We start from the raw sequence: 10,582 nt of genomic DNA on the forward strand, positions 1-10,582 counted from the left end.
CCATCCATGGGATTTCCCAGGCAAGAACACTGGAGTGGGTTGCCACTTCCCCCTGGGGGTGGTGGGGATCTTTGCAACCCAGGGATCGAACCTGTGTCCCTGGCAGCTCCTGCACTGGCAGGCGGATTCTTTACCACCGAGCCACCTGGGAATCCCTATTGAGCTGTAAACTTTGTACCAAAAGGGAATGTGACCTATAGACAAAGCAAGGGCAGTAATATCATCCTGTTTAGATTTTCCCAACTTCGTTTTATTCTTCTCCTCTCTAATCTCAAGCTCTGGTCACATTCTGACCTTTTATTTCCCTTCTATTCCGCTCATGGCTCTGCCTCTCTAACGGAAAACATCATCAGGAATAGGACTTCCATTTATTCCTCTTGAAGACTCATCAGCAGAGTGTGCTCCTAAGAGCAATGCGTGGTTGTGTGTGGTCTGCAGCCGGTTCTCGGGGAGACCTCAGAGTCAGTCTCTTGATGGTAACTGAAATAATTAGCATAAACCACACATTCAAGGGAGCCAAGATGTGAGTGGGGTTGTCGTGCATTATTGTGGTGGAGAAGCATGAGATCCAGAAAAGGGAAACCAGCCTGACTCAGAGAGGGACACCACATGGGGTACCAAGAAGGAGGTGGCCAGGTCCTGGGGCAGGGAGAGAGGAGGGAGGCGGTTGCTGGTGCAGAATGACCATCCGAGAAGCATCCTTGAGGCCACTTGCTCACTGTACTCACAGTGTCCCTAGGAATCCCAAACTCCCTTGAAAGGAACAGAAATGAACATCACTTTGCACAGAGCGAGTGCGACCGTGGAGAAGGGGGGGAGCAGGTTAGAGGAGGCCTGAGGATGAGGAAGTCATTCTGGGCTGTGACGTCACAGGCCCCGCCCCTGGGAGGGCAGTGAGCATAGCAGCCTGGTCTTCTTACCACTGAGGACCAGCGTCCTGGGCCAGGGCGCCCCCATGCACTCCGGGCTCCTCTGCTGTGTGGCCCTCGGGCTCCTAGGAGTAGGTGAGTCCCGGGTCCAGGCGGCTGGATCCCTCTTTGATTCTCTAAGTCCATCCATCAAGCCTCCAAAGCCTGGCTATTTCCTGGGACTTATCTGAGTTCTGTTTCTTCCCTTCTCAGGTACCTGGGGCATAGGAGTTTTTCAGACTCCAAAATATCGCCTCACACAGATGGGAACTAAGACGTCCCTAGAATGCGAGCAAAAGCTGAACCATGATAATATGTACTGGTATAAGCAGGACTCCAAGAAATTGCTGAAGGCTATGTTTCACTACAATAATAAGGAACTCGTTGGAAATGAAACAGTGCCAAGTCGTTTCTCACCGGAGTCTCCTGACAAAGCTCATTTAAACCTTTACATCGACTCCCTGGAGCCAGGAGACTCTGCTGTGTATTTCTGTGCCAGCAGCTGAGACACAGCCCTGCAGAGTCACTGCCGGCTTGTGCACAAAGCCCCTGGCCTAGGCAGGAAACCTGTGGGACGATGCGTTCACCCAACTCCAGGCTCCCCGGGAGTTTCCATCTGCAGGGCAGCCTGGAGCACACTGCACCATGCAGTTCTACAATTAGACACACAGAAGCCTTGCAGAATTGCACTTCTCAGCTGGAGCAGAGAAGCAGAATTAAATTCTCTAGAACACTCAGGACTCCACAAACAAGAAAGGACCCTGCCCCATGCCCTGAAGACCTTAATTGAGGGGAGAAGCCGTTCCTTGCCCTTCTCTGCTGTACATATCGCAGAGCGCATTGTTCTGACTGAAAACACACTATTTGCAGAGAATGCTTGATGAGTAGAAGTTGAAAGGAAGAGGAGGTGAAGATAAAAGTTTCTAAGACCAAAAGGAAATTCAGATTATCAGTGAGCTCACTGTTTAATGGAAAAAAGATTCGGAGAAGCAGGAAAGTCCCTGGTGACAGGGGTACAGTCAGGCCACTTAAGATGGCTGTTCTCTTGTTCCCTGAACAGCCTCTGCTTGGCCAGGCCGTGCTCCACTCACACAACTCTCCAATCCTCCTAATCATAGTGCTTGGTCCCTGTAACTAACACGCCCACCTGACATCAATTCCCCCATAAACGTTCCTCCTCCCTGAGGAGCTAGGACTGCTGCCATGTCCTGCCTGTGCACGATGGGGTGTTGCTCCAGCACCCTTTGTGTATGATCTCGTGTCCAGGAAACCACTGGTGTCTCTGTCACTGTCTCTGGACTCATTCTTTACTGTCCTGGACGACCACAGGGCTTGCAGGCCTGCAGGGTGCAGCCCAACAACAGGTGACCTAGAAAGGGTGAGCCAGAAGCACCGGCCAAGGCAGGCTTATCCACTGCAGACTCCCTTCTTCCAAGAAGGAACACAGGGCCTTTCATCCCAATTCTGATTGAGTGTCATATTTGAAGCTTCCTGGAGATCAGGCAGTACCCAGATGATGCAGGGTATTAAGGATGTGGAAAGGACTTTCGCCACTAATCTCGTGGCAGGAGCTGAACAGTAGTGGTCCTGCCTTAAGCGAGATAACACGATCAACATATTTTGGTGTAGGAACGCTGGTAGCAGTATGCATCAGAAGGGAGACAGAGTCCGAGTGGGATGTACCATTAGAAGACAACTGAAATATTCTGCTTTAAAGATTATGAAGGGGATGCTGAGGGGTTTTATGGATGATATAGAGGAGAGGCTCTGGTTTTATCCTGGCAGGTCTGATTGCGGCATTTGCTAGGAGCAAATACTCTTAGGGGCTTCCCAGGTGGTGTTAGCGGTAAAGAATCCTCCTGCCAACAGGAGACATCAGAGTCATGGTTCAGTCGCTGGCAGGAAGATCCCCTGGAGGAAGGCATGGCAGCCCACTCCAGTATTCTTGCCTGGAGAATCCTATGGACAGAGGAGCCTTGTGGGCTACAGTCCATGGGGTTGCAGAGTCAGACATGACTGAAGTGACTTAGCACGCACACACACAATCCTCTTAGGGAGCCTCAGCATGCAGCCTCATTATTACTAGTGCTTGGCTCTCCTGGGGTCTCTGTGGGACTCACAGCTTATTCACCAATGTCTCTCTCTCTAACTGGGACAGGCCACTGTCTTCCAGCTGAGTGTCTTCAAACAACAACATAGAGTGACGCACCCTGAGTCATCTAAGCTAGTCCCAGGTTGGAAAGCTGTCTGGACAACGTATGGGCCTGGTTTGGTGTCTAACATGCTAGCCATGCACAAGGCTTTGGAGATCATTTCAGCTCAATTCCTGTGTTGTAACAGCTGTCTGCTCTGCTAAGGCGCTTCAGTCGTGCCCGACTCTGTGCGACCCCATAGACAGCAGCCCACCAGGCTCCCCCGTTCCTGGGATTCTCCAGGCAAGAACACTGGAGTGGGTTGCCATTTCCTTCTCCAATGCATGAAAGTGAGTAGCAACTGTAAATATGCTATCACATGCATGAAGTGAATCCTGAAATACTGGCACATTTCTCAAACTTCATATAAGATACATTTGAGTCCCTAGTGGTTGTCCGTGACTAAGCATAATTGTGTGTGTGTGTGTGTGTGTGTGTGTGTGTGTGAGTCGCTCAGTCCTGTCTGACTCCGCAGAAATCGAGCCCGGGTCTCCTGCATTGAAGGCAAATTCTTTACCAAATGAGCCGCCAGCGTAATTACCCCCATCACAATAAAATTCCAGGGGTGAACGGGTTGATGTTTGTGCTTGCTCCTAGCTGTTGCTCAGTGAGTATTCATTGAACAAATCAAGATGGCCTGTAAGCTCTACAGGGACCTGGGTAGCAGCTGCAGGTCTGCGTTTTGTTTACACCCAGGGATCCAGACATAACCGATCTCTGTTGGGTAAAAAATAGAATGCCCTAGTTACGTGGATGGATGGTACTGTTGCCAACTGTTCTGGTTGTTTCAGGTGCTTCTTTCTTCTTCGTGATTCCCTGGAGCCTCGTATCTATCACGGAAGCTCCTGATCTGTGGAACGGTGATCGATCTGGGCTGCTGGCGCTGTGGGGGTCAGAGACCTGCGATCTGGAGAATGTGCGGCTTTGGCCACAGGGAGGCGCTCTGGCTCCGCTGAAACGCCGAGGCTGGCGGGGGGAGGGGCCGAGGCGAGGGCGGGGGGAGGGGCCGAGGCGAGGCCGGGAATGGGGGTGCGGTGGGGAGGAAGGGATCAGAGCGTTGGTCTTCCATCGTTGTTATCAGTAGGGTGCGCGTCATTTGTAGTCTGTGGGGTCGCACAGAGTCGGACATGACTGAAGCGACTTAGCAGCAGCAGCAGCAAAGACATCGAAGTCATTTTCAAACTGAGATCCGTTTGCTTTGTGCTGTTTTCTTGTGGCAACCTGTTTGCTTTAAGCCCAGCCAAGCCCTGTACCCTCGATACAGGCACAAGTGAAGTGAAAGTCGCTCAGTCGTGTCTGGCTGTTTGCGACCCCGTGGACTATACAGTCCATGGAATTCTCCAGGCCAGAATACTGGAGTGGGGAGCCTTTCCCTTCTCCAGGGGATCTTCCCACCCAGGGATTGAACCCAGGTCTCCCGCATTGCAGGCGGATTCTTTATCAGCTGAGCCACAAGGGCAGCCCCTTAACAGGCACAAAAAAATGGCTTATCTCTTGCATGGTCCTCTCACCGCTCTTCCCAGGGTCTGGCTCCTGGCTGGCATCATGGTATCATGCCTTTTAATGATGGGCACCGGTCCAGAACAGGACTATGCCCTTTCGGTTTTCCTCCCTCCACACAGCTGGGCAAAGGAGCTCAGGGAGTGTGTTGTTCAGTTGCTCAGTCATGTGGGACTCTCTGCAACCCCATGGACTGCAGCACGCCAAACTTCCCTGTCCTTCACTATCTCCCAGAGCTTGTTCCAACTCGTGTTCCGAGTCGGTGATGCCATCCTACCATCTCATCCTCTGTTGTCCCCTTCTCCCACCTTCAATCTCTTTCCAACGAGTCGGCTCTTCGCATCAGGTAGCCAAAGTATTGGAGCTTAGACACTGAGAGAAATGGTGTTTTGAATGTTGTCCTGCCTGACTGAGCAGGGAAGAAGGAGATGTCTTGAAGGGGATATAATTTGTCTGAGAGTAGCTCTTGGAAGGGAGCGGGACAGGGAGAGAATCTATATAATGAGGAGAGCAGCTAATAGCAGAAGAGCTCACTGTCAGAGGACTATCCCAGCCCAGTGGATTCAAATCTACCTTCTATCAGAATCTATATAAGGCATGAAAAGGGGAAGGAGAAACATCCCTCCGCACTGGGGAAACTGTCAGCATACTGACGTCACAGACAAAACCACCAACCAAGGCCGAGGAGGCCAGAGCCCACGCCCCCCCCCACACCCCACACACCCCCACACCTCCCCCAGAGCATCCACCTTGACCCTGATTCCACCATGGGCTTCAGGCAGCTCTGCTGTGTGGCCCTCTGTCTCCTGGGCATAGGTGAGTCTGGAGTTCACACGGGCTGTCCTCTAACCCCAAACCATTTCCCTGTGGCTGCAGCAACGCCTTCCCCTCTGGCCTTTGTCTGAACTCTGTCCTTTTCTCCCAGCTGTCTCTGCGGACCCTGGGATCACTCAGATACCAAAATACCTAGTCATGGGAATGACGGACAAGAAATCTTTGAAATGTGAACAACATCTGGGACATAATGCTATTTACTGGTATAAACAGAGCGCCCAGAAGCCGCCAGAGCTCATGTTCGTCCACAACTACATGGAACTCAGTGGAAATGAGAGTGTTCCAAGCCGCTTCTGGCCTGAATGCCCAGACAGCTCTCAGTGCCGCCTGGACCTGAGCGCCCCGAAACCACAGGACTCCGCCGTCTATCTCTGCGCCAGCAGTAGAGACACAGCCCTGCAGAGTCGATTCCTTCCTGTGCACAAACCTCCAGGGTCCAGGCAGGAAGCCGTGGGGGCCATCCAGGTCTTGGATTGGCATTTCCCATCAGACCATAGCCCTGCCTGTGGGGTCACGTGGCATGGCAGTGGAGAGTTTCTTCACAGACATCAACAGTGTATGCCGGGCTCGTCCAAGGAGAAAGACTGTGAAAGACTGAGAAAGACTTTCTCGTCCGAGAAAGACTGTGCCAAGCCATTCAAGTTTAAGCAGTTTCTTAATCTGCTTTTTGCCGGGGGCCAGCGTGAGGAACTCAGCCCGTGCAAAGGTCATGAGGAAGGAGGCTTGGCATATGCAAAGGCGTGATCAAGCCTCAGGAAACCCCCTGTTCCCGAGCATCTACCCCCAAAACCAGAGTCTTTTATGCTCTCACCTACACCTCTGACTTTACGGGGGGCTCTCCCCCATAACCGTTTCTCTCGGAGAAGGAGTAATCGTGCAGCTCCAAGGCAATAAAAATTCCTGGGCGTGACAAGAGTGTTTCAGCTTACGGACTCCTCTGAAGACTATCTAGCCCGCCTGTATAGGTTCGTCCAGCCACATGTGATTGTTTACAGCCTCCCAACCTGAGAGGCACGAGATGTTTTAGACTTACTAAAGACTTTTTGGGGAGTTAGAAATTATTAGTATAATGGGTTGGTTAGGAATTATATTGGTGAAGGGTTTTTCATTTGTTGTGTCAATAATTGCTGCTAATTCCCTGCTCTGGGTGTGACAAGGGTGTCCAGGTCAAACCTCTCTGCTGACAGACTAGCTTGTGTGACAGGATTATCCATACTCCTGTCACTATGCACATGATTGTTTACTACCTCTCAACCATAAACAGCACAGAAAGTTTTGGAGTATTTTGAGAGTCTTAATTAGCATAGGGCTTTTCTCATTGTTGAGTCAATGATTGCCGCCAGGCCTCCATATCCTTAGGCACCTGGGAATATATTAATCAGTGTATTTGGAATATAGAAAAGGAAATGTAGTAGTTTTTGATGTTAGCAATACTAGATTTTTTGAGTTAATGGATTTTCTCTTTTGTAATAGATCACTGTACTTTGTTATAAATCACTGTGTCCTTGCTATGTAAAAATGTAACTTTATCACTATCTTAAGACTAAATAGATCTTAAGGGGAGCATTGGTGAAAGGATTTTCATTTGTTGGGCTGATGTTTGCTGCTAAATCTCCATATTCCCTGCCCTTATAATGAATATAACTAACATATAGGAGAAATAAGTATTAAACTTTAAGCATATAGGAGAAATAAGTATTAACCTTTAAGCATATAGGAGAAATAAGTATTAACCTTTAAGATTAATCATGTTAACCTTGGGTTAAATAAATTCCTTTCTTGATTGTAACTCACTACACCCTCACCCTATAGGAATGTAACTTTATTTGGAGGGTGGTGCCTGGTTTAAGAAAAAACACCCTTGGAAGAAATAAGTTTTTTGGTTATCAGAAAGAAAGGATCATAAAATGTCAGCAGGTCTCACTCATGGCCAGAAGATGATGTACCTTTTTTATACATTTATGTGAAGCACCTGATTTTGATAAAGGTCAGGACTGCTGACCCCCGCATGACTCTGTATTCATCCCTATGTGTAACAAAAGGTATATAAGCAAACCCCAAAATAAAGAAATTGGATCAGTTTCCGGAAAGACTGATTCCCCCATGTCGCTTCTTTCTTGCTCCCGTTTTTCTGGCTGAATTCCCATCTGGAGCATGGATGCTATTCCACGTAATCCAAGTTATTCAGCCTCTTTTTCTCCACTAATCTTCCTACTACACTATCCGTTTATGTATTTTTCCAAAGACGCCGACTCCGTCCCCTCACCTTTGAATCACCCTGGATCCACCGGGGCTGGACCCCGGCAGCTTTTCGCAATCGCTTTGATCCTCTGGGAACCCTTTCATAAGACCCTTGACCCTCTGGCCACAGCAGTCCTACCCATCCTCCTTCTAAAAGGTGCTTTTTCTCTGACTTCCCCTTCTATCCAAGCTAGATCCTGGATCTCAGCCCAGATCCCAGCTCCAGATATGCTCAAGCCTTCTTCAAAGCACCTTGTTATCTCTCCAGGGTCTCTGTCCATTCCTGCCCTTGAGGACCATGGACCCCCGATCCTGCTGGGATCGCTGTTCTCAAGTTCAGCCTCCTGGCTGCTTGTCCAAGGGCTCAGCCCCTCACTGGCCTCTCTTCCACTCCAGCCTTAACCCTCAGGCTTGATTCCTTTTTTCTTCTTTCTTTTCAGATCTTTACACCCTGCCATATCAGCCACAGAGTCCGATGTCTTTGGGTCACTGCTCACAACAGGCAGTGAGAACAGGCAGCGGCCTCCTGACGTTTTGGAGAGGACTTTGTGTTTGGGGTTGTCTTTGCTGAACCCCGTATCTTCCAGCCTCGGGGTTGCACATACCCACAGCCCAGGGCTGGCAGAGAGCCCTGTGTCCTGGAGGGTGAGCTGTCTGCCATCTACACAAAGGCTCCCTTCTCTTTCCTGCAGAGGGCCCTCCAGGGATGGGGACCCCTGACAGAGCCCCAAACCATAACAGCTCTGGCCAAGTCAGTCTACACGGTGACTCTATTCTATGTCTTTAGAGTGTGGGGATTTTTTTTTTAAAGCTGAGTGTGACAATGCCCTGGCAAATAGTTAAAAGATAAGCACATCCCGATCTAGTATTTTAATGCCTTGCTTATTGTGAAATAAGCAAGCCTGCTGTAAAGTGGATGGTTTGGCTTAAAGCTTCACAGGGATCCTCTAAACAAACACCAGCACCCCCGGGATCCTCTAAACAAATCCCAGCACCCCAGGACTCACGCCCTGCATGGGCCCGGAGGATAAGAAGGATGCTGCTGCCCTTTGGAGGGGGGGGTGGTGCATTGCTGGGAACTCGGCAGGTGCCTGGTTTCTGTGCCTCTCCTTTCCAGGAACCTCTGCAGCCAAGGGGAATCAGAGGAGGACTCCCAAGCAAGAGACCCAGGGCTGGAGTCCCCACAAAGGACAGCGAGAGACCCAGGCTTTGGGAAGCAGGGTGAGAAATGTGTCCTCTGTCTTCACCTGTTCTCTTATCCTATAATCCAGCTCATCTGTTCTCTGATTTGTCCTGTTCCCACTTAAGGCTAGAACCTGAGCCCTACCCTGATCAAAGTCCCACATCTGCACAGGCCCTTGCTCTCAACCCCTCAGGCAGCCAACGGGCCCCTGCACCCCTCAGTTGAGGGCTAGCATGATGAGCTGGGTGCTTACTTTCTCACCTACTCTCCCTCCCTTGCACTGAAATGTCCTTCTAGGTTTCTGGTCTCAGCTTCTCACTTCATTTCCTCTCCACAGTGACACTTACAGGGATATTCTTTTTGTTTTGTTTCCTTTGGTCTCTTCATTCCCCATGTTTTCATCATTAGGCTCAGAAGTATGACACGCAGAGTCCATGCCCCCAGATTGTGGCTCTGAATTGGCCGTCGGAGAAGGGAGTGGGTCCCTCCCGTCTGTTGGGATCTTCACACCGGGCCTAGGTGTCCTGAAGCCTGTATTCTCCCAGGGTCCCTCTGCAGCTCGGGGGCTGGGAGTCTGCACCCCTCAGGACACACAAGGGCCAGTCCTAAGAGCATCACATGTCCACGGGCACTGAGGCTCCCTCATGTGGGGACACTCCTGAGTCTGTGGGTGCTGCCCAGGACTGTGACGTCATCACAGGATCTCCTCCCTGGGGCTGCTAAGGACCAGATGCCTGACTGGGAGAGGCTTCAGCCCTGCCAGACACCCCCATGGACAGCAGGCTCTTCTGCTGGGCGATCCTTTGTCTCCTGGGAGTAAGTGCGTCCTGGAGGTGTGTGGGAAACTCCCATCCCATTCCCTTGACCTAAAGGCAGTTCCACACCTTTGCCTCATGCTCTTTCTGGCCTTTGTGCCTTCCCACAGGACACTTGGTACCTGGTGTCAGCCAGAGCCCTCGCCACTACATCACAGAGATGGGATGGGATGTGACTCTGAGGTGTGACCTCATGCCTGGTCATTTGTACCTCTACTGGTACCGACAGACCCTGGGAAAGGGCATGGAGTTTCTGATGTCCATCTACAACAAAGAGCCTTCAGAAAAGGCACACTTTATGGAGGATTGCTTCTCAGCTGAGATGCCTAATGGAGCGTACCTCATTCTGAAGATGCATCCCGCACAGCTAGGGGACTTGGCCATGTTCCTCTGTGCCAGCAGCTTGCCCACAGCCTTGCAGAGATGCTTCCTTGCCCTTTCACAAACTCCACAGTGTCTCTATGCCTTGCTCAAGGCTGCAGTGCGTGGGGTTGGAGGTCTGGGAGGCTGAAGCTGCTTTCCATTTGCACAGGTCATAATCAGCTTTAATTTGCAGAAGAAGAAATGTTGCACAGGACATCTGGGACTGTGGTATTCAGGAAAGGCTCCCAGGCACCACAGAATATGGCCACGGCCCCCAGCAATGGGACCGACCTGGCTAATGAGTGACCTGGAGAGCCTACAGGGCAACCTCTGTATTCTCTTCCGCTCTCTTTGTGTTATTCCCTATTTTGCAAAACATGCCTTCCTTCTCTCTTTGAGTGGAGACTGGCTTACTGGAGAGGAGAGGGGAGAATTGCAAGGGAATATCCAGGAGCCTCCAACTGGGAACTTTCCAGAAGACAAAGGATCTCAACATGAGAGCTGAGTACTGGTGGGAGAAGGATGTTCTGGGACAGAAGGTATACA

At 50.6% G+C, this 10,582-nt stretch overlaps 1 long non-coding RNA gene and 1 gene segment (V, D, J or C); both read left to right on the forward strand.

Moving 5' to 3' along the window:
• Window positions 1–899: 899 nt before the first annotated feature.
• LOC138439585 (uncharacterized) lies at window positions 900–4,087 on the forward strand. Its single transcript, XR_011256776.1, has 4 exons — window positions 900–1,004; window positions 1,122–2,286; window positions 3,067–3,390; window positions 3,892–4,087. It is a non-coding gene; the product is annotated as an uncharacterized lncRNA (long non-coding RNA).
• Window positions 4,088–5,337: 1,250 nt separating this feature from the next.
• Window positions 5,338–7,524, forward strand: LOC138439583 (T-cell receptor beta chain V region 86T1-like). The segment is given in 2 exon segments: window positions 5,338–5,416; window positions 5,526–7,524. Coding segments are annotated over 2 exon segments (702 nt in total).
• Window positions 7,525–10,582: the final 3,058 nt, after the last annotated feature.

This window comes from Ovis canadensis, chromosome 4 (genome assembly GCF_042477335.2).
Source record: "Ovis canadensis isolate MfBH-ARS-UI-01 breed Bighorn chromosome 4, ARS-UI_OviCan_v2, whole genome shotgun sequence".
Lineage (NCBI taxonomy): Eukaryota > Metazoa > Chordata > Mammalia > Artiodactyla > Bovidae > Ovis > Ovis canadensis.